The sequence below is a fragment of the Aotus nancymaae genome, unplaced genomic scaffold (genome assembly GCF_030222135.1).
Source record: "Aotus nancymaae isolate 86718 unplaced genomic scaffold, 86718_ANA_hifiasm-v0.15.2.pri h1tg000108l, whole genome shotgun sequence".
In the NCBI taxonomy this organism is placed as follows: domain Eukaryota; kingdom Metazoa; phylum Chordata; class Mammalia; order Primates; family Aotidae; genus Aotus; species Aotus nancymaae.
The window spans coordinates 14,740,914-14,765,358 of NW_026988523.1; the positions used below are offsets into that span (position 1 = coordinate 14,740,914).

The 24,445-nt window shown below is 40.1% G+C and overlaps 1 protein-coding gene across 6 annotated transcripts in view; it reads left to right on the plus strand.

The window, feature by feature from the left end:
• The window catches only part of RGSL1 (regulator of G protein signaling like 1), a 144,448-nt gene extending 120,263 nt beyond the window's left edge, over window positions 1-24,185 (plus strand). For 3 of the 6 annotated variants that reach the window (XM_064370852.1, XM_064370855.1, XM_064370853.1), the window contains 7 exons: window positions 930-1,059; window positions 8,836-9,010; window positions 16,866-17,004; window positions 17,217-17,341; window positions 19,566-19,678; window positions 22,325-22,411; window positions 23,493-24,185. In XM_064370852.1, the coding sequence (XP_064226922.1) occupies window positions 930-1,059; window positions 8,836-9,010; window positions 16,866-17,004; window positions 17,217-17,341; window positions 19,566-19,678; window positions 22,325-22,411; window positions 23,493-23,563 (840 nt within the window). In that variant the 3' untranslated portion in view covers window positions 23,564-24,185. Of the gene's footprint in view, window positions 1-929; window positions 1,060-8,835; window positions 9,011-16,865; window positions 17,005-17,216; window positions 17,342-19,565; window positions 19,679-22,324; window positions 22,412-23,492 lie in introns of those variants that run through there. The other 3 variants (XM_064370854.1, XM_064370856.1, XR_010340481.1) reach the window with 3 other exon arrangements.
• Window positions 24,186-24,445: the final 260 nt, after the last annotated feature.

Sequence of the window (24,445 nt, forward strand, 5' to 3'; positions counted from 1 at the left end):
CTTTACCCAGAACCAGTGCACTTGGTTTAATTTCAGGACTTCCAGTTGTTCTTAGAGAATAAGATGAAAGGAAACCAACATGTACTGAATGCCTACTCTTTGCCAAGCACTGCATTGGGGTTTACATAGATAACCACTAAGTCTCACTGCAACCCTGAAGGCTACTGTTTCTATCTTACACATGGAGACACTGAGACACAGGTTAAGTAACTTGACACAAATTACACAATTAGGTTCTGAGAAGCTAAGCTCCAGACTCAAGACTCAAAGCACTTTTTGATCCCAAATTCAGTGCTTTTTGTACTTCACTGCTTTCTGTCTAAAGCCATGCTTATGTTGTTTCCCTCCCTGCAGACTGAGACAACTGAACTAGTTAACCAACAAGAGTCTTTCTGGCTCTAGGTATCAATTTCTTGAAGAACAAATAAAATGTACAGTGGTTCCTGGGTACCTATTTAGAAACAGATGAAGAAACTTACAAAATTCATTTGTGTGTGTGTGTGTGTGTGTGTGTGTGTGTGTGAGGGAGAGAGAGAGAGAGAGAGAGGAGGTATATGAGTGGGTACAAGTAATTATATTTTCTTTTTTAAATGCTTAGTAATGGTCATTTCCTTATTCCTTCAATGTTTCAAAATTTGCCTGAGCCTTTGGTTCTTTATTTCTGTCCTCTTTTTCTTCCAGTTTTTAGCTCTTATGCCCCCTCTCCCAATCACAGCATCTCACATCGTCACTGTTGAAAGGCTGTGGTAGAAGGAGCATGAACAAATGGCTCCAGCCATGACTGTTGAAGCTAGAATCTTTCACCTACCAGCTACTTAATTTGAGGCAGATTATACAATGTAATGAACGCCAAGCTTTGGCATACAGTAGACTCTCAGAGAACAGCAGCTATACTAAGGGACATGCTATACTCCTCTTTCTTTCCCCAGAAGAAAGGCTGGCTGAGGATGATCAGCTTTATCAGGAGCTTTTGCAAGTACCGCAGATTTATGTCGAATCCTAGTAAGCGCCAGGAATTTGAAGACTATCTTCACCAGGAAATGCAAAATAGCAAGGAAAGTAAGTCATTTCTGTATTTACCCCACTCCCTGTTGATATTTTAGCCATCAGGGTCAGCCCACATAAGAAGCTTATTGCTTTGTGTCATGCCTGTAGCAGCCTGGAGTCTAGCAAAAAAACCCAGGTCCTGTGTGCAAAGCCAAGCCCAGGCCTGCCTAGAGAGGGTGCAAGCCCAGAGGCCTCTGCTTAGGAGCCAGCAAGGATAGGAAATCACTAACCTAAGACACTGCAAAATCTCACATTTTACAAAATAACTGACTTATGTTTTTGAATTTGCTCTTTAAAAATTATTTTCAAAATGTTTCTGCTTATAAAATTAATACATGCTATTAATAAAGAGGTAATAAAAATTACAGGAATATATAGTATAGAAGTGAACATCCCTCCAGAGATGACATTGTTAAAACTTGTGAACCTGCCTCCTAATTATTTTTCTCTATATGTATCTTAATATTTACTTTTCCCACAAAATTGATGCCATATATCTGATTTGTAACTCACTTTTTTTTTTTTTTTTTTTTTGCTCAACAATGTATCATGGACATCATTTTGTCAGTACACGTATATCTGCCTTGTTTTTGACCGCCATAAAGTGTCCATTATATGGATTAATTCAACTGCTTCACTAATTCCTTCATTTAACACACTTTTGGAGAATCCACTACGTGGCAGGCAGTTTGCCAGATGCTGGAGATACAGTAGTGAACAGTAGTGAGCCTGCAGCAGAGGGTCTGCCCTGTGCACCTACAGATTTCAAACAGAAAATGCAAGCCACAGAGGCTGGAGCCAGAGTGCCTGGATTTGAATTTGCCATTTTCTAGCTGAAGGACCTTGAGAAAGTCACCTTGTACCTCTATTTTCTTGTCTGTACAATAGGAATGGGAATTGTTTCTATTTCACAGGGTTATTAGAACTGTGCTTGGCAATAGTGCATGCTGTAAGAGGGTTAGCTAGTGTTATTGCTATTATTATATAATTGTGATGAATGATCACAATGATAATTGCAGGGAGACTCTATTTAGTCAAGGCAGAAGGGCCAGAGAAAATTTTTCCCAGAAAATGACATAAAGTTGAGTTTTCAGGAATGACCAAGTTAGGTAGATGGATGGGAGGAGAGTGATTTCTAGGTATGCTCAAAATCATAAAATAAAAAAGGATGGTGCAATTCAGAAACTACCATCAGGCCAGTTGGACTAGAGATTCATGAGATGGGGAAAGTGCTTGAGATGAGACTTGAAAGATTGACAGTGACAAATCATGGCTCTCTTGATGACATGTGAGTTGTTCCAACTTTCGCTTAAACAATGCTGCAAAACATACATATTTTGCAATTGTGCATTTCTATGAAATAAATTCCTTAAAATGGGGGTGATGGGTAAATGGTTAAAAACAGTTAAATTTTGGCCCTCCAAAAACATTGCACTAATTTAAACTCTTGCCAACCATATAAACTAGTGTCTGGTTCCTCACATTCTCATCAACACAGTATGTTATACATTTTTAAAAACTGCCAACCTGGTAAATGAAAAATAATGGGCCAGATATTCTATTCTTATTTATATTACTTTAGTAGTTGAGCATCTTTGTTTACTGGTCACTTGCATTCTTTTTTGAACTGTTTATGCCCTTTGTCTATTTTTCTATTGGTATTTTAATGTTACTTATTTTAATTTGAAAAATGTTTGCATATGTATTTTATGAACTGCTTCAAAACCAAACATTTTGGCTTTAAGAATAGTTCTAGCAGGCTGGGCACAGTGGCTTATGCCTGTAATCCCAGCACTTTGGGAGGCCAAGGTGGGTGAATCATTTAAGGTCAGGAGTTTGAGACCAGCCTCGTTAACATGATAAAACCCCATCTCTACTAAAATACAAAAATTAGCTGAGCGTGGTGGTGTGTGCCTGTAATTCCAGGTACCTGGGATGCCACTGCACTCCAGTCTGGGTGATAGAGCGAGACTCCATCTCAAAAAAACAAAAAACAAAAAGAATAGTTCTAACACTTTTGTTTCTTTTCTTAAATAAACCAGCTCAAGCCCTCATGCCCCAGACTGGTAGGAAGTCCTGTTTCATCATTCTTTGACTCCTCCCTTCCCCAATATTATGTTAGAACCCAAGACCTGTACTTATCCAATTCAATAGGAAGTCTACCCGACTTCCAGTTCCCCTTAGATGCAGGGAAGAGCTTATGACACTCAGCCTGCCACTGGTCTAAGTTATTTTATTTAAAATGTAGGATACTTATAAGTGACTGTATGAACAGCTGAATACCCATCATCCAAACCAAGAAATAGAAAATGGCATGACTCAGATGACACCTGATGCCCCTCTTCAATAGAACTCCCCCTTTACCCATCACAGGAGAATCACTTGAATCCAGGAGGCAGAGGTTGCAGTGAGCTTAGATCACACCGCTGCACTCCTATCTTGATGCAACCCCTATCTTCAACACGAGCGTTTATTTTACTGTTGCCTTCTAAAGCATACATGTGTTCTCATACTCTTTCTATAATTTCCTGCCTCAAACAAACTATGATTCCCATTGGAACTTCCACTGCATTTTTAATCTCACTGATTTTCTTAGGCCAGAGTGTGTGTGTGTTTAGTATCTGAGAAAACAGAAACAATCAGAAGAGTTTTACAGCTTCCCTCCACTGAATCACCTGTCTGCCTCCCCTGCATTCACATGCTCTGGTCACTGAATAGACTGCCTGATCTTGCTCTTAAGGAAGCATCCAGGCCCTCATCTACTCAAGGGCATTCATCCAGTCATTTTTGCATATTCTCCTGCATCATTTTTATTTTTTTCTACTGGATTATTCAATCAGCACCAAATATGGCATAGTACCTTTCAACTAAAAATTAATAATTTCTCCCTGATTCTACATTCCCCTCCAATTATCTGGCACATTTGTCTGTTTCCCTTTTGAACAAAAATTCTCGAGAGTTATGCATTCTTGCTGCTTTGTTTTTTCTTCCCATTTATTTTTAAATTACTTTTTAGAATCACTTTTTAAGCTACACTTTTTATACAGTAAAATTCACTAATCTTAATTGTACAATTTGATTAATGTAACTACCTTTGCAATCATGATACAGAATACTTGCTTCACCACAAGAAATTCCTTTATGCATCTTTTCAAACAACACCCTCCCCCTTCCACTACTGCTCTCTGCTCTGGCAACAACTGACCTGCTTTCTATCACTACAGCTTAGTCTTTTAAAGAATTTAATATAAATGGAATCATGCAGTAAGTACTGCATGCATGCAATAGTCTTTTGTGACCAGCTTCTTTTACAAAGCATGATGCTTTTGGGATTTGTCTATGCTATTGCATATATCAGTAGCTCACTCCTTTTTATTGCTGGGTAGTATACCATTGTACCATAGCATAATTTGTTTATGCATTCACCAACTGTTACATACTTGGGTTGATTCCACTTTGGTGCTATTATGAATTACACTGCTATGAATATTCAAATACAAGTATTTGTGTGGATATATATTATTTCTTTTGGGTAAATATCTAAAAGAGGAAGTGCTGAGTTATGTGGTAAGTATATGTTAACTTTATAAGAAATTGCAAACTGTTTTCCAAAGTGATTGTACCACTTTTGCATCTTCACCGCCAATGTAGGAAAGTTTCCATTGTTCCCCATCCTCACTAACCTTTGGTATTATCTGTCTTTGTAATATTAGCCATTCTAGAGGGTATGTAATGGTATCTTGTTTTAGTTTAATTTTTATTTTGTTATGACTAATGATGTTGAGTATGTGTTCATGTGCTTGCTTGCTGTATTAGTCCATTTTCACACTGTTGGTAAAGACATACCCAACACAGGGAAGAAAAAGAGGTTTTAATGAACTCACAGTTCCATGTAGCTAGGGAGGCCTCACAATCATGGAGGAAGGCAAGGAGGAGCAAAGGCACATCTTATATGGATGGCAGCAGGCAAAGAGACAGCTTGTGCAGGGAAGCTCCCCCTTTTAAAACCATCAGATCTCATGAGACTTATTCACTATCTTGAGAACAGCACGGGAAAGACCTGCCCCCATGATTCAATTACCTCCCACTGGGCCCCTCCCACAACACATAGGAATTTAAGGTGAGATTTGGGTGAAGATACAGCCAAAACATATAAATTGCCATACATATGGTGCATTTTTTTGTGAAGTGTCTGTCTATATCTCTTGCCCATTTAAAAAAAAAACTCTGTTGTGTTATTATTGAGTTGTAAGAATTCTTTATATAATCTGGATATATTCTTTGAGGGACATATTTTGAAATTATTTTCTCTTAGGTGATGGCTTGCTTTTTCATTTTTTAAGTAGTCTTTTGAAGATCCAAAATCCAAAATACTCCAAAATCCAAAACTTTTTGAGTACTGATATGACACCACAAATAGAAAATTTTGCACCTAACCTCATGTAACAGGTTGTAGTCAAAATGCAGGGAGGGGCACAATACACAATTTATGCAGTGTCCCCAAGGGATAAATGCAATAACCTTCAGGCTATATGTATAAGGAGTATTCAAACATAAATTTCATGTTTAGATTTGAGTCCCATCCCCAAAAAGTCTCACTGTGTATGTGCAGATATTCCAAAAATCCAAAATCTGAAACACTTCTGATCCCAAGCATTTCAGATAAAGGATATTCAGCCTATAGTATAAGAACCTTAAAATAGGTTTCCAGACATTGTAAATTTTATCTTTTCAGGTGTTGGATGTTTTTATATTCCTATAAAATATGCCTGAACTTTGTTGTGAGATGCAGTTAAGTTACTCAAAAATAGTTTTATTCTTTTGGGTCTTCCTTTTATGATTGGTTAAGTGAATTGAGAGCCATGTTATTTGTGTGGCTAGTTATTCTCCACTACTGAGGTAAAACCTTCCTGGGTATTCTACCAAGTTCCTCATAAATTCTGAGTTTTTCTAGTCTCCTGGTGGAAGCAGGCACTAATTCCGGTTCTGTGTGAGCATCAAGGACCGTTCTTTAATGCTTTCAGATCCCCCTACCCTCAAGCTTTGGGTGGTTTCCTCATATCTTGAGCTGGTCAGCACTCTGCTGAGTACTCGAGGGAACCTCCGCAGATTTCCAGTTTCTCCCTCTCCTCTTTGAACTCTGTCTTGTAAATTCTAGACACATTGTTCTCACTGGACTCTCAGGATCATCTCCTCAATTTAGAGAGTTCACTGAACTTGGTCTGGGTTTTCCCTCCCTCACTATGGAATGGATCCTACCTCAAGGTGGTAATGTGGGGCAAGAGTAGAGCTCACTCATTTTTCTAAATCTCAGTGATCACTGTCCTTAATTCTCTGATAGTGTCTTAAAAACTGTTTCAATATATTTTGCCTGACTTTTAAAAATTGTTTCTGGAGGGAGAATTTCTTAGTACTCTATCTTAGACAAAAGTGAGCATTCTAATAAAAAAAGTTTCAGCAGGCTGGGCATGGTGGCTCACACCTGTAATCCCAGTACTTTGGGAGGCCAAGGTGGGTGTATCGCCAGAGGTCAGGAGTTCGAGACCAGCCTGACCAATATGGTGAAACCCTGTCTCTACCAAAAATACAAAAATTAGCCAGGCATGGTGGTGTGCACCTGTAATCCCAGCTACTCAGGTGGCTGAGACAGGAGAATTGCTTGAACCAAAAGGTGGAGGTTGCAGTCCGAGAGCTGAGATCACGCAACTGCACTCCAGCCTGGGCGACAGAGCAAGACTCCCTCCGGAAAAAAAAAAAAAAAGTTTCAATGGATCAGTAACAGTAGCCAAGTTAGAATGATCATCCTGACTATAATGTAGGGAATATTCTACACAAAAGCAAAATTAAGAGTAGGAAGCACAGTCAGGGCTGGAACTAGGGTGAGGCAAGAAAGGCATATAACACACAAAAATTAAGGAGGCACTGACCGTCAGGCTCATACGCATGCCAGCTCCACACTTGTACCACTTTGATAGTGAATGCTTCCTTAAAATGTGTCCTAGGCACCTCCCTCACCTTAGTAGGTCCTGACCCTAGTCCTGACCCCAAGAACACTTAGGTGGTTTTTGCAACAAGTGAAAGATGATAATGCTATGAACAAATGTCACTGCAAGAAAGACCAATAGTAGATACATTTGAAATATATTTAGAAAGCAGACTCAATAGTATTTGGTGACTAATTGGATGTGGAAAAAGGAAGAAGTCAAATATGACTCCCAGGTAGTAATGAGTTGGAGCTGCTCAGACTGGACAGTGAGAGCCAGCTGTTAAATATTCTGAAATTTTGTGAGCTACCTAATCAACGTCAGTAGCTTAAAATGTATTATGGTGAAAATATTTACTATTGAAATCAGTGAATAATAAAATCAGGTCTCCCCTTCTACCACCAAAGCCAGTTTACAAGCATCCAATGGCTTCCAGGCTAATTGGGTGAATTTATCACCCTATTTTCCTAGAATCCCTAACCATCATATCAATTTCGGCTATTATCTAGACTTTTATTCCCTTTAAACTTAAGTCTAAGAGAGAAAGATTGAAAGACAGTAGGAGAGGGACCTTATGTCTTATTCGATATGGCAACCCTAGGGTCTGGCACAGCGTCTGAGACTTAACAAGTGTGAGGTATTTATGGAATCTTGTAGTTACCCTCCCATTCTGTTTTGTTTTGTTTTGTTTTTGAGATGGAGTCTCACTCTGTCACCAGGCTGGAATGCAGTGACACCAGGCTCACTGCAACCTCCACCTCCAGGATTCAAGCAATTCTCCTGCCTCAGCCTCCCGAGTAGTTGGGATTACAGGCAAGCACCACCACACCAGGCTAATTCTTTTTTTTTTTTTTTTTTTGTATTTTTAGTAGAGACAGGGTTTCACCATGTTGGCAACAATGGTCTCGAACTCCTGACCTCGTGATCTGCCCCCCTCGGCCTCCCAAAGTGCTGGGATTATAGGCGAGCCACCACGCCTGGCCTACCCTCCCATTCTGCATACAACCCTGCACCAAAAGGAATCCTACCTACACCATAGGGAGCACCACACCCACTTGAGTAAATCCTGAACAGCACTCCAGAATAAAGGATTTACAGGAAGAATGGTAAATTCTACAGCCAGATTAGACATTTTTCTGAAACCCAGCCAGATAATTAACCAGGGTCTATTTGTCAGATCCAGCCCAAACCTGTTCTTTTCTCAGACCTGAATCCCTATGAATAGATTTCTTTGGATATAATCTAGTCAAGAAACTTTCTAAAAGAAACATTTTATTTTTCTGACACACAATCCATATCTTCTAGAGCCTCTTGTGCTCTCCTTTACTCTAGCTTTCTACCCTTGGTTTCCTTAATAAACTTCTTTTCTCTTGATGTTTAGACTTTCGCTTTGTGCTGCTTTCCTCATTTGCTCCAAAACTACTTCCTGATAAAACTTGAGTAAGCATCATTGGTGCTACACACTCCATTTGGAAGGTCATATCTGCACGTTCCATTTTCACAGTCTCAGTAGAAACCTTAGGTGTTAGCGTAACTATAGTGTGATTATATTTGTATTAGATAAGCACCTTCAGTGCTCAGATGACTTATGCTGTATGTGTGTGTCATGCTATCTGAGTTGATGGCTTTTTCAACAATCCTTCAAGTCCAAGTAAAAGGTTGAGCTCAATGGCAGAAAGTGACTATTTCAATAGGCCAATAGGGTAGATGGACGGTCTCCTCTCTTCGTGTTTGTTAATGCCCAGGTTGAGGATAAGAGTGACTTGATAAACAAGATTGTATTTCCCTCTTCTTTCTCTCTCAGATTTCACCTCACCACACAGCACATCGGGACATTCAACTCCACCCACTGCAGACGTCCAGAGTGCAGACCAAGAGGATGGAGAAACAACCCTTATTAAGCGCCGTATATTTGGCCACAGGATTATCACTGTCAACTTTGTGATCAATGATCTATATTTCTTTTCTGAAATGGAGAAGTAAGTTTCCTACCTCTCCTTCTTCTGCCCTGGGAATGACTTTTCATCCTTAGTACTGCCCAGCAAAAACTGGCTTGATCTGTAAGAGACACAGTGATTTCAGCCCTGCCCAGTAAGAGTCCCTCTTTCTGAAAATCCTACTGAATGCTGTCACTCAATTGATTTCCATCTTTCTTTTCTTGGGGTCCTAAAAGCTCTTCAGTATTCCAGAAATTCCAATGCTAAAATGCAGTTACTTAGTCCCAGAAAAGGGAGCATGTTTTTCTTTATTATTTATAAATGTGAAAAGGTCCTATTATGTAACACCATGGTACCAATATTCTTTAGCTAAAGCCAGGAATTATAATATAAATTTTGTGTGTATGTGTCTGTCTCTGTGAGTGTGTATGTGTGTGTCTGTATGATATTAAAGAGATATTTTTAAGTTAAGTCTTATTAATGTACATTAATTCACCTGTCAAATTTTTTATCTAAAGCCAAACAAAGTCAATCCACAATGGGAGGTCTGTATATTTTTCTTGCATAAACTATACCCCAAAAGCTGTCTGCTAGTTATTTTTTTAATTGATACATAAAATTGGGTCTTATTTCTTCTGTCTAACTGTGTATTTGTACCCCTTGATCAAACTATCTTCATCCCCCACCCCCTATTCTTCCCAGCTTCTGGTAACGACTTGAGATCCCCTTTTTTAGCTCCCACATGTGAGTGAAAACATGTGATTTGTCTTTCTGTGTTTGGCTTATTTCACTTAACGTAATCACCTACAGCTCCACCTGTGTTGCTGCAAATGACAGGATTTCCTGCTTTTCTATGGTTGAACACTATTTTATTGTGATCCGTATACACCACATTTTCTTTAACCATTCATCCATTGATGGACACTTAGGTTGAGTCCATATTCTGGCTATTGTGAATAGTGCTACAGTAAACATAGGAGTGCAAATATCTCTTCAACATACTGATTTCCTTTCCTTTGGACATATACCCAGTATTAGGATTGCTGGATCACATGGTAGTTCTATTTTTAGCTTTTTGAGGAAGCTCCATACTGTTTTCCACAATGGCTGTACTAGTTTACATTTCCACCAACCAGGTACAAGGTTTGCCCTTTTTTTTTTTTTTTTTTTTTTTTGGAGACGGAGTTTTGCTCTTGTTACCCAGGCTGGAGTGCAATGGCGCGATCTCGGCTCACCGCAACCTCCGCCTCGTGGGTTCAGGCAATTCTCCTGCCTCAGCCTCCTGAGTAGCTGGGATTACAGGCATGCACCACCGTGCTCAGCTAATTTTTCCTATTTTTAGTAGAGACGGGGTTTCACCATGTTAACCAGGATGGTCTCGATCTCTTGACCTCGTGATCCACCCACCTTGGCCTCCCAAAGTGCTGGGATTACAGGCGTGAGCCACTGCGCCTGGCCCCAAGGTTTGCCCTTTTTACACATGCTCACCAGTGTCCATGTCTTTTTGATAATAGCCGTTTTAACTAGGGTAAGATGATATCTCATTGTGGTTTTGACATATTTCTCTCATTATTTGTGATCTTAGCAGTTTTTCATATACCTTTTGGGCATTTTTATGTCTTCTTTTGAGAAATGTCTATCTAGATCTTTTGCGTATTTTAAAAATCAGATTATTTGGGTTTTCTATTATTGAGATGCTTGAGCTCCTTATACATTCTGATTATTAATCTCTTGTTTGATAGATAGTTTGCAAATATTTTCTCACATTCTGTGAGTTGTCTCTTTATTTTGTTGATTTTTTCCTTTGCTGTGCAGCTTTTTAGCTTGATGTGATCCCATTTGTGTATTTTTGCTTTGGTTGCCTGTGCTTCTTACACAAAAACCTTTGCCCAAACCAATATCCTGCTGTGTTTCCCCAATGTTTTCTTCCTGTAGTTTCAGAGTTTCAGATTTAAGTCTAAATGTGTTAAACATTTTTATTTGATTTTTGTATATGGTGAGAGATAGGGGTCCGATTTCATTCTGCTGCATAAGGACATTCAGTTTCCCCAGCACCATTTATTGAAGAGATGGTTCTTTCCCCCATTGTACATTCTTGCCACCTCTGTCAAAAGTGAGTTGGGTACAAAGGCATAGATTTATATCTGAATTGTCTATTCTGTTCCATTGTTCTATGTTTCTGTTTTTATGCCAGCACCATGCTGATTTAGTTACTATAGCTTTGTGGTATATTTTGAAGTCAGCCAGAGTGATGCCTTCAGCTTTGTTCTTTTTGGTCAGGATGGCTTTGACTATTCAGGGTCTTTTATGGTTCCATGTAAATTTTTGGATTGTTTTTTCAATTACTGTGAAGAATGCCATTGGTATTTTGATAGGAATTGTATTGAATCTATAAATTTATTTGGGGAGTATAGACATTTTAATACTATTATGTTTTCCAATCCATGAGCATGGAATATACTTCAATTTGTGTGTGTGTGTGTGTGTGTGTGTGTGTGTCCTTTTCAATTTTTTCATCAGTATTTCCCTTGTATATATTTTTCAGTTTTTTGTTTAAATTAATTCCTAGGTATTTTATGCTTTTTGTGGCTATTGTCAATGAAATTGCTTTCTTGATTTCTTTTTCAGATTGTTCATTGTTGGTGTATATAAATGCTTCTGATTTTCTTATGTTGATTTTGTATTCTGCAACTTTACTGAATGTATGAGTTCTACTAGGCTGTTGGCGAGGTCTTTACACTTTTGTAAAGATCAGATTGTCAACTGTGAACAAGGCTAATTTGACTTCTTCCTTTCCAGTTTGGATACCCTTTATTTCTTTCTCTTGACTAATTGTTCTGGCTAGAACTTCCAGTACTGTACTGAATAAGAGTAGTGAGAGTGGGCATCCTTGTTTCAGATCTTAGAGGAAAATTTAAAATTTTTCCCCATTCAGTATGATGTTAGCTGTGGGTTTATCATATATTTGCATTTATTATTTTGAGGTATGTTTCTTCTATACTCAATTTGTTGAGGATTTTTGCATAAAAAGATGTTGAATTTTATTGAATGCTTCTTCACCATTTATTGAAATGATCATATGGCTCTTATTCTTGATTCTGTTAATGTGATATATCACATTTATTTATTTGCATATATTGAACCATCCTTGTATTCCTCGGATAAATCCAATTAGATCATGGTGAATGATCTTTTTAATGTGTTGTTGAATTTGGCTTGCTAGTATTTTGTTGAGGCTTTATGCATCTGTGTTCATCAGTGATATTGACCTGTAGTTTTCTTTTTTTGTTGCATCCTTTTCTGGTTTTGGTATCAGGTCAATGTTGGCCTTGTAGAATGAGTTTTTCCTATTCTCCCCTTTTGAATTTTTTAAGAGTTTGAGTAGAATTGGTATCAGTTTTATTTAAATTTTTGGTAGAATTAATATCAGCTCCTGGCATTTTCTTTGATGGGAAACTTATTATGGCTTCCATCTTGTTACTCATTATTTGTTCATTTGAGTTTTCTATGTCCTCATGATTCAACCTGGTAGTTCTTGTGTGTCCAAGAATTTATCCATTTCTCCTAGGCTTTCCAATTTGTTGGTGTATATTTGTATATAATAATCTCTAATGATTATGTCTCTTTTTTGTTTCTGATTTTATTTATTTGGGTCTTCTCTTTGCCTTTATCAGTCTAGCTAAAGGCTTCATGATTTTGTTTATATTTTTTTAAAAACAACTTCTTGCTTCATTAATCTTCTGGGGTTTTTTTAGTCTTAATTTCACTTATTTCTGCTCTGATATTTATTATTAATATTTTATTACTTCTACTAATTTTTGGGTTTGGTTTGTTCTTGTTTTTTCAATTCCTTGAGGGCATCATTGGGTTGTTTATTTGAAGTCTTTCTACTTTTTTGATGTAAGTATTTATTTTTCTAAACTTTCCTCTTAGTACTGCTTTTGTTGTAGCCCATAGATTTTGGAATGTTTTATTTCCATCTTCATTTGTTTCAAGAAGGTTTTTAATTTTCTACTTTATTTCTTCTTTGACCCATTGGTCATTCAGGAGCATGTTGTTTAATTTCCATGTCCTGTACAGTTTCCAAGGTTTCACTTGGTATTGATTTCTAGTTTTTTCCATCATGGTCAGACAGGATGCTTGATTTTATTTCTACTTTTGGAAATTTGTTGAGACTTGTTTTGTGGTCTATTTTAGAAAATGTTCCATGTGCTGATGAAAAGACTGTGTATTCTGTAGCAGTTGGGTGAAATGTTCTGTAAATGTCAATTAGGCCTATTTGTTGTGGTGTGTAGTTTAACTACAATTTTGTTGTTGTTGATTTTCTGTTTGCATGATCAGTCCATTACTAAGAGTGGGGTATTGAAATCTCCTATTATTGTATTATAATCTTTCTCTCCTTTTAGACCTTTTAGTGTGTGCTTTATATACTTGGGTGCTCTCATGTTGGATGCATAGATATTTATAATTTTTATATTCTCTTACTGAATTGACCCTTTTATCATTATATAGTGACTCTGTCTCTTTTTAGAGTCTTCAACTTGTATCCTGTTTTATCTGATGTAACTATAGTTATCCTGGTTTTTGTTGTTGTTGTTGTTTTTGGTTTCTACTCACATGGAATATCTTTTTCCATCCCTTCACTCATTTCAGTATATGTGTGTTTTTGTAGGTGAAGTGGGTTTCTTGTAAGTAGCATGTAGTTGGGTCTTGTTTGTTTATCCATCCAGCCACTGTACATCTTTTAATTGGAGAATTGAGTCTATTTGCATTCAACATTCTTATTAATAAGTAAGAACTAACTACTGCCATTTTGTTGCCTATTTTCTGGTTGTTTTTGAACTCCTCTTTTCCTTTCTTACTGTCTTACTTTGTGATTAAGTAATTTTCTCTGGTAGTGTATTTTAATTCATTGCTTTTTATTTTTAGTGTAACTATTATAGGTTTCTGCATTGTGGTTACTATGAGGCTTACCAAAAATATTTTGTGGATATAATAAATTATTTTAAAGAGATGACAACTTATCATACATCACAAAGAAAATAATAAAAACAAAGAAAAAACTAAAATGAACCTCTACACTTTAACTCCATCCTCTCAACATTTGGACATTTTGTCTCAATCATCTACATATTTTATATTGTTTGTCTCTTATCAGATTGCTTCAGCTATTGCTGTTTCTGGCAAATTTGTCTTTCAGACTTTGCACTGGGGTTATGAGTGAACTGCACACCACAACTACTATATTAGAATATTCTGGGTTGGTCTGTGCACGTACTTTTACCAATGAGTTTTATAGCTTCAAATGTTTCCTTCTTGCACGTTAGTCTCATTTTCTTTCAGATTAAAGAACTCTCTTTAGCATTTCTTTTAAGACATGTCTGTCGGTCATGAATTCTCTCAGCTTTTGTTTGTCTAGGAAAGGCTATCTCTCCATAGTTGAAAATAGCTTTGCAGGATATAGTACTCTTGGACGGTGGGTTTGTTTTTTTTGGTTTTTTTTTTGGCACTTTGAAAATGTTTTCTCATTTTCTCCTGGCCTTTATGGTTTCCATTGAGAAGTCTGTTGCCAGATGAATTGGAGCTTTTTTATATGTTATTTTCTTCTTTTGCTGCTTTTAGGATTATCTGTTTGTCCTTAACCTTTAAGAGGTGATTGCTATAATACTTGGGGTAGTCTTATTTGGGTCGAATTTATTTGATGTTCTCTGGATTTCCTGTACCTGAACATGTATGTCTTTGTCAAGTTTTAGAATGTTTTCTGTTATTGTTTTGAATAAGTTTTCTCTTCCTTGCTCTTGCTCAATTCCCTCTTGAATGCCAATAATATTTAGATTTGATCTTTTGAAGTAATTTTTTATATCTTGTAGGCGTCTTCATTACTTTTCATTCTTTTTACTTTTTTCTCCTTTGTCTCACCATATTTGAGTTCAGAGGTGTTGCTGGTAATAATCTCAGTACTATTGGTTTTGAGCTTCCATATGGGGGAATGAAGCCAACTTGCTTCTATGCTGACATTTTGGAACCTTAAGTGTCTGTCTACTGATTTGAATTTTGATTTCTTTAAAGTGGAACAGAATTTAAAGATTACTGTGAAGCAATTTAATCCTTCTGGATTTTTATGCTTTTTTTATGTTTTTTTTTTTTTAAGATGGAGTCTTGCTCTGTGGTCAGGCTGGAGGGCAGTGGTGCAATCTTGCCTCACTGCAACCTCCACTTCCCAAGTTCAAGCAATTCTCCTGCCTCAGCCTCCCAAGTAGCTGGGACTACATATACGTGCCACCATACCCAGCTAAGTTTTGTAGTAAAGACAGGATTTTACCATGTTGGCCAGGATAGTCTCAATCTCCTGACCTCATGATCCGCCTGCCTTGGCTTCCCAAAATGCTGGGATTACAGGCATGAGCCACTGCACTTGACCAACAGCATTTTTTTAAAAAAAGCTACTTGCCTTCATTAGAATTTCTAAAACATTCGAATTTGTTTTTATAGAAATGACAACTTTTCTTTTATGTTCATATTTTATCAGTTTTCACAATTTACTTGTCATGGCAATTATAGTTACTAATTATCTTTACAGAAGGGAAAGATATTTGGAAAGAAACACAACTCCTGGTACACATTCACCTCAACTAGTTTGAGAAAGGTGAGAGTGTACTAAAGATGTCCCACTAATCTATGCAGTCAACACGTCATGGGTATCAGTCAGTGTGTTTTTCAAAAACATAGGCACGTGGTAACTCATACATCAGTTAGAAGAGTTTGGTTAAGAGATCTTCTACTGCACCCCAGTGATGGATTTAGCTCATTTCCACAAATGCTTGTTGATTGTTTACTCTTTTTTTTTTTTTTAAAGATGGGGTTTCACCATGATGGCCAGGCTGGTCTTGAACTCCTGACCTCAGGTGATCCACTCACCTCGGCCTCCCAAAGTGTTAGGATTACAGGCACGAGCCACTGCACCTGGCCCAATTGTTTACTCTTTATTGAGCACTGGGTTTGACATTGGATATATAAAAACAACTAAGATGTGTTCTCTACTTCTAAGGTCCCACAAACTAATGAGTGTGGCAGAAAAGACAGAAATAAAGTTAGGAAATGTCTCAGGATGATAGGTGCTATGGAGAGTCAGGCACAGGAAGAGTACTTAGACAACTGTAAGTCCTCAGGTATGGTTTCTTGGGAGACCCAAAATTCTTGGGTCATCTAAGCTAAATTTCGAAAGTAGCGTAGGAGTTAGTCAGATAATAAAGTATGTAGGGGGAGGTAAGGGAAGAACAGAGGGAGATAGATACCAGTCAGAGTGAACAGCCTTGCCTGCTGCTGCTCCAGTTCCCACCACATTGTCTCTTCTTCCTCATTTGACCTCTGCAAACTATTCTCTGTATAGCAACCAGCGTATCCTACTAAAAACATAAGCCAGACTAGATCATTCTCCTGCCTAAAAAGTTCTACTGGCTTCTCGTTACCACTGGAATTGAGTCCAAACCTCCTCTCATTGCCTAAAGTGCTCCACAGGACTGGGACCTGCCTGTAACTCGGGGCCTGCCTCAGGTCAGCACAGGAAAGGGAAGAAAATGATAGCCCTTAGGTCCTGAAGTCATTAGAAGTGAAAATGCTGCTGGGCCAGAATGGATAAAGAAGGGAGGATGGTGAGAATAAGAGGGTTTGTGGTGAAGAAATTCACTTAAAGGGGCACTTGACATGTTATCTGACCTGTGATAGGTGCTCAGTATTTACCAACGGATGAATTATAACTGAGTAAATGAAGTCACAACCTGACCTAGAACTGGCCTTGACTTTTTGGGGCCAGAAGTAAGTCTAGGCTGGGTGTCTTCTTAGTCACTGTTTTCATCTTCTCCTCCTGATTTCCTACTTAACATCTTTTGTTTTTTAGATTTAATGATCTGGTGAGTTCAGCCCATGTGCTGCAGGTCAACCGGGTATACAAGGAGAATGATGTGATCCTAATGCGGTCCAAAATTAACATTATCCAGAAGCTCTTCCTGAACTCTGACATCCCTCCAAAGCTGAGGGTAAGAGAGACTCGCACTCCACTCTGGCCTTTCGCCAAGAAGCATTTCCCTCATAAGGACAATTAGAAAATGAATTGTCAGGCACCTTGTAAGTCCCGGCCAACTCAATATCCTTTATCTAACAACTCCATGAAAAGCTTCTGCCTTCTGGAGAGGGGGTGGTCATGGGGTTCTGGGGGCCTGCCAGTGACAGGCTCCCACTCTGTGGGTAGGTGAATGTCTCTGAATCCCAGAAGGATGCCATCCTTGCTGCCATCAGAGAGGGCAACCTAGATCGGAGCATCTTCCACGGGGCTATCATGTCTGTCTTCCCCATCATTATGTACTTCTGGAAAAGGTAACTATTTCTCCTTAATTAATGACTGCCAGGTCAGGAAAACACACTTAGTTTGGAGAGAGTTTTCTGTCTTCCTCTAGCCCTCTGTTTCATAGCTTCCAGTTTCCAGGGAGAGCTAAGATGATGTTTTCTTATCCTACTCACCTCACTCCATCCCTCACACAGAACACCAAACACTGACTCCACAGACGGAACGCAGAGTAAGACTGAGAACCCAAATGCCTGGTTTCCCACCTCTCCTCTTTCTGTGCTTGCTTGGAGTAAGAATGTGAGGTTTTCTTAAGCCTGGGTTTCTCGCCAGAGGGTAAGAGTGAACCACAGCCACTTGGGGAGAAATTCTGTCAAGACTAACACAACCTCTTGTGCTTAAGGAGCTGCATGAAGGAAGCAAGCCAGAAGCGTTTTGCTCTGTTCTGCCCAAACCCCCATAATTGCCACTGAGGGGGCACAGTTGCTAGATACTCCAATTATCAAGAGGAGCTAGAAACTCAGATTTTTATGTCCTCTCTCTCTGAAGGTTAAAGTGGCAAATGTGGCAACTAACAAAACGAAAACCCAGTGAAGAGCCTGTGAAGGCCAAAAACCAAAAATGTAACCAGCAAACTATCTGCAGATATTTTGTGACCAAATGCAATCTGTGGCACACTGGTTTCTAACCTGTCTTGTGGAGGTCTGGCCTGAGCCCTCTCAGCTGCTTGTTTATTCCTGTGGTCTGCCAGAGTTCCAGCTCATGTCTTCCACATGGTGAATGGCAGTGCCTTGGGTGGTAGTGACCAGAGGACACCTGGTTGAAATGTTCCCAGGTGGCTTGGGCTCTTAGGAGTTCCCATCTCCCACCAAAAAAATAGTTACTTTATTCAAATATAAGTGTGAAATTGCTTACCAATCTCTAAATTTTATTTTAAAATTCCTAAGATAAATTATTTAATACAGAACCTAGAGAAGTACAAAAATCTAAGTTCAAAACAAGCAGTTTGGCTTTTTGAACATCAAATGTTGTCTAGCACTTAATTCTAGTTCTCCACGCAAGGACTCAATAGACATTCCCCTGGAGACTTTTGGAGGGAGTGGGAATCTCTGGGAACTATATGCTTCTCTTGAATGCGCCAGTGTTCAGCTATCTCCTAAGTGCCTAGAAAAATCAGACATGCTTTAGGGAGGCTTTGAATTCCTGTTCCTCCTGCAGTTTCTTTACCTACTTTCCTACATACTTATAAAGAGATTTATATTATGCAAACTGTGTTTACATATATTACCTTAAATACTCCTCCCAAACCCTATGCAGTGGATGGGGAGGAGTATTATTATCCCTATTTTACCGATGAGGAGACCGAGGTTCAGAGTGGTTGAGGGACTTGCCTAGGATCACTCGGTAAGTGGTAAAACCAGCATTACAAACAAGGTCTCTTCGTCTCTCATCACCATAAATAATGCATGTGTGGCATACTGGTAGGTCCATGAGGGGAAGGAGACCCAGTTCAGCAAGTGAAATGGGAAGAGCCTGGGATAAAACAGACTGTCTCTCAAGGAGAGGGGAGGAGGACAGCAAGCAAAGCCACCAGAGCCAAAGTGCCATAGAAAATAAATTCGGTCTTAGCCACGATTGACCTCCAAGGTCTAATCCAAGGACTGGCTGAGGGTAGGGGTGACAAGGGGTTTGGAGCCAGGTTAAAAGAGATGGTGTGTGTTGCACAGACTTCTAGAGAACAACAGTTTTCAGGTCATAAAGAGTACATAAATCTGAGTTCACATGAGAAACCAGGTCTATTCCAGGGAAGGGCCTGCTGGGAATAGAGTGAGGTGGGCAAGGCTCTCAGTAAGGGGCAGGGTGGAAACCAGGATTGAGGACCTGAGCAAAAGCCCTTCAGGCCCTCTGGCCATGCCAGGTGGGGTCAGATAGGGATGTCAGAGTCTGATGCTGGGGTGCACCCCAGGCCTGGGGCTAGCAGGCTCTTTACAGGCTCCATTCACCGGTGGTGTTCCAGAAAGAAGTCCCAACAAACTGCCCATGCCAGAACCTCACTGGAGCCAGGTCTGAACAAAGAGGAGGCCTCAGAAAAAAGGCCACTAGCAGGTAGTACCCTGAGGCCAGGATGCTCTCCTCTTCTCTGTCAGACACCCACATTCTCCGAGGACTGGCTTAGCCCCATCTCCCCTGTGCTCAGTGCTCCAGCCCCCTCCACTGGGGGTTCCCGCCTGTGACCAGGAGCCATTCTTCCCACAGGTTTTGTTTCTGGAAGGTGACCCGCTCTTACTTACAGCATAGGGGGAAGAAGAAGTTCAAGGACAGAAAAAGCTCTCCTAAATCTGTGGACAAGTATTCCTCGTGGAGTGAAGGTAAGCTCCACCACGACTCACAGCCCCATTCTCTAGCAACTGAGACTTGTGAAGAGAAAGCAAGGGCCCAAGGGGCCAATGTCAAGACTTCCCCAAGGGTGTCTGCTGGAGCTGGACAGCTCATTTATGTGGCCCTCAGGGAGACGGAGCACTCAGGGTAAAGCATGAATTATCGGTCACTAGCAGTAGCTCCCGGACGCCTCTGTGCCTGCTCGTCACAGTCTACGCTGAGGGTACATGGAGAGGATGACCTGCTTTTCTGCTGCTTAAGAAGCCTCCTGCTCTATCTCCATTAAACTCTCCCATTAAGAAAGCATTTATTTTATAGCATTAAGTGACAACATTAAAAACTGTATGTATAGTTTTAATGTGATCAATATATATCTTTATGCATATATAATTTTCATGAAAGCAGACATATTTATGTAAAAAGCTGATATATAAAAACATGCACATATTTACTTATGAACAAATTTGTAAAAAAATAAGTAAATATGTGCATATATACATATATATACACACACACACAGAGTCAGTTACCACATAATGAAGTTTCAGTCTGTAACAAACCAGATACACAATGGTAGTCCTATAAAATTATAACCCTGTATTTTTACTGCACTTTTCCCATGTTTAGATATGTTTAGATGCACAAACACCATGGTGTCACAATTGCAACAGCATTCAGTAGAGTAACATACTATATAGGTTTGTAAGCTACCAGCAACAGGCTCTTCCATAAAGCCTGAGTGTGTAGCAGGCTCTGCCATTTGGTTTGTGTAAGTACATTCTATGATATTCACACAACCACAAAATCACCTAATGACACATTTCTCAGAATATATCTCTGTCACACAGCTGTGACTGGTACTTGAGCAAAAGGGAATTTTAACAAGGAAGAGGATGGTGAACAGGGCAGTGGCTGGTGAGGACAAGGCTGGGTGTCTTTCAGGGGAAAGTTCTGAAAGCCAAAGAAAACAGGTGTGTGAATCTGGGAACAGAAACGGAACAAAATACGGAGATAGGACAAGAGTATTACAAACAGCAACTAACTGTCCCGTAACGGAGCTGAACATTCTCTTCATTTAGCTCAAACCTGCTTGACTCTTTTGTCCACATTTCCCAGATACCTACCCTTTCTCCCAGGCCAACTCCCACCCTCTTCTTGTAGTGCAAATGAGTTCCCTTGAGACCTAAATCCCTTTGAACAGTCAGAGAAGCAACTGGCTGGCTGTGGAGCCCAACTCCTGCCCCTCTGAGGGGTTCCTCACCTCAGTAGGAAAGAAATCGCCTACCTTTCTGGCTGCAGTCACCCCAGTGATCCAGAACGTTGCTCAATACCCTATTATCTGCCTTGCAAAATGCCGCATCAGCAGACAAAAATCAGCAGTCTTGTCCGTACATGGGTAATGTGTCCTTGTGGCAGGGGCTGTGGGATGTACTTGTTTAGGATGGGGGTGGGAGTGAAGAAAGAGGAGAATAAGACTAGGGAAAGGACAGAGATGCAGGTAAGTAGGGCAAGCAAACAATATTCATTCTGAGGAGTGAGTACCACTACTTATTCAGTGGTAGCCAAAGAGCTTCCAGCTCTTGGCTTAGTTCCTATAGCTGAGCTTTAGGGAAGTAAATGCCTACATTTATTATAATATCAAAAGGAGGGAGAAGGCAAGTAGGATCACCTGAATCAAGGGATCAAGGCCCCAGACTTGGAGAGTCATCATGTTCAAGCTGAGAGATCTTGAGCATGGTGCTTCCCTCTCTCAGCCTCACGCCCCAGATCTCATGTCTCCGTCCATTTTGTCTTGCTAAGACAAAAATATCTCAGATTGGGTAATTTATAAAGAAAATAAATTTATTTGGCTCACGAATCAGGGGACTGGGAAGTCCTAGAGCATGACACTGACATCTGGCAAAGCGCTTTATGCTGTATCACCCCCTGGTGGAAGGCAGAAAGGCAAGAGAGAGTGAGAGAGAAAACAGGTGAAAGGGAGGCTGCTGAACTCACCCTTTTAACAAACCCACTCCCATGATAATGGCATTAATCCACTCAGGAGGGCAGACCCCTCGTGGCCTCATCACCTGTTAAAGGTCTTACCTCTTAATGCCATCTCTATGGCAATTAAATTTCAACATGAGTTTTGGAGGCAATATTCAAACCACAGCGTCTCAGTTACAAAGGTTTAGATTGAGATAATGTTTTATCATTAACATTTTGTAATCTAAGGTGTGTTAAACAAGAGCTTTATTGCTTACTTAGAAAGATTTAGTTCAGTAAATAAATAAGCAGTTGCTGCAAGTTTTTTTTTTTTTTTTTTTTTTTTTTGAGACGGAGTTTCGCTCTTGTTACCCAGGCTGGAGTGCAATGGCGCAATCTCAGCTCACCGCAACCTCCGCCTCCTGGGTTCAGGCAATTCTCCTGCCTCAGCCTCCTGAGTAGCTGGGATTACAGGCACGTGCCACCATGCCCAGCTAATTTTTTGTATTTTTAGTAGAGATGGGGTTTCACCATGTTGACCAGGATGGTCTCGATATCTTGACCTCGTGATCCACCCACCTCGGCCTCCCAAAGTGCTGGGATTACAAGCGTGAGCCACCACGCCCGGCCGACTGCAAGTGTTTTTAATGCTTGTTTTTGTCCTTCCCCAGGAGACAATGTCATCTTAAGGTTCACCTTGCTCAGAGGTATTGAGTGGTTGCACCCTCAACAAGAAGCAATAAGTTCAGCTCAAAATTGTGAGTTGGAATGGGATCCCCACTGTTAGCGAAAGTTTACTACTCAATCAGAGGGTGACTTTAAAACCAGCATGGCCAATCCCCTTATTGACCATAAGGAAACTGAGATCCCCAAATTGTGAAGTAACTAACTGAAGATCACACAGCTTGTGAGTGGCAGAGAGGAGGTGAAAACTGAGTCTCCTGACCTCCTTCCATGGCTCTGTGAGCAACTCTCATACCTTCCTGGTTTTTTGTAACCCGGGAAGGCAGGTACCTTAAGCTTCTCTGTATCTCTGCTGACTCGTCTTCTCATTTCCAGGCATGATGTGTGATCTTTATTAAGGGACTATGATAACATCCTAATTGTTACTTCCCCCTCACACTGAGACCAACTGCTGGTTTGAACACACCATCCCATAGCTCCTGCTTCCTGTAGGCTCCTGCTATGAATCTCTTCCCTGTCACAAACTGTGCAGTTCTAACCTCCCATACTTAGGCCGTATTATATTCTTTTTCTTCCCCCTCTTCAGTCTCAAGGAATCAACCCCACTGCCACGCACTAACCCTGCCTTTGTTTCCACATGGTCTCTCCCAACAAACTTTCCCTTTCTATCCCAACTGCCAGCTTCTATTGGGGAAAGAGGTTGGAAATACTGGTTTTCTGCTTCTCACAAGCATGAAATGCAGGCAAACCTGACCTGCCCATTTGTACGTATTTCCTCATTGCTTAATGGGGGAGGCCCCTATGGAATATTGCCTGTGATCCAGAGGGCCCAAACAGCCCTAAAGTCCTGTGATTCTAGTGTTCATCTGGCCTAATCTCCTGTTTTACTTCCCTGGATCTATGTGATTGACATCATGGCCTTTGTGTCCAGATGAAATGTCTCCTGGGACACACACAAACACACAAATTGCAGCATAGAAACCAGGTCTCCTTAAGATCCCTGGAACAGGCCCGCTTTAGCTTCAATTTCCAAACCCTGCCCTGGAGGTGTCCCTAGAAGCCCTCCCCTGCATAGCACCCCCAGGCTGGAGGCCTATCAGTGACTGTGTCTGTGCCATGAGTTCTGATGCAGTTTTTCTCTGTATTTCTCTTTAGCTTCATCAAGCAACCTTACTCAGCCAAGACTCATGATATCTGCCATGCAGCTGTATCCTGTCCAGGGATAGGCATGAGCTGGAAATCTTCAGTTCAGAGCTGCTACATCCAAGCGTGCAATGGGAGAGGGTATAGACTTTCTAGAGACTAGCCTCGAACCCTGCCTCTTCTCGGCATGCAGAACCTATAAATTGAGCTTGCTATGTCTAGAGGGAAATTAAGGAGTGGTTTCTCTGTGTTTCTCACCTCCAACTAGGACAGGCACTTTCAAGAAGTTGGAGTCTCTGACCCACTTTTCAGTAGAACACTACTGCTGGTGGAAGCATCCCAGATGATCTTGTATTTGTATTTGTTAATGTTTTTAGGTTTAAGGAGTTCAAGTGCAGTTTCATTACATGGATATATTGGGAAGTAACGAAGTCTGGGGTTTTAGTGTAGCCATCATCCAAATATTGTACATTGTACCCATTAGGTGATTTCTCATCCCTTACCCACCTCCCACTCTCCCACCCTTCCATGTCTCCATTGTCTTTTATTTTGCTGTCTATGCCCAGGTGTCATTATTATTTAGCTCCCACTTATAACTGAGAACATGCAATATTTGACTTTCCATTTCTGAGTCATTTCACCTAAGATAATGGTCTCCAGTTCCATCCATGTTGCTGCAAAATACATGAGTTTACCTTTTTATGACTGATTAGTATTATATTGTGTATATGTCCTATGTTTTCTTTATTCAGATGATCTTTTATTGCCAGCTTCCTGAATATTCCATCTGTTTTGGGCAGCATGCGTAAGGTGGGAAAGAAAGATCTGTTCTTCTGCTTGGCAGGATATTGGCAACAAGAACAGAAGGGACTTAAGTCTGTTAAAATCTGCTTCAGCCTAACTCACTTCTGTACAAGCTTCCAAGTGAAACTGATGCTAAGTTAGGGCTCTGGAAGAATCTTCAG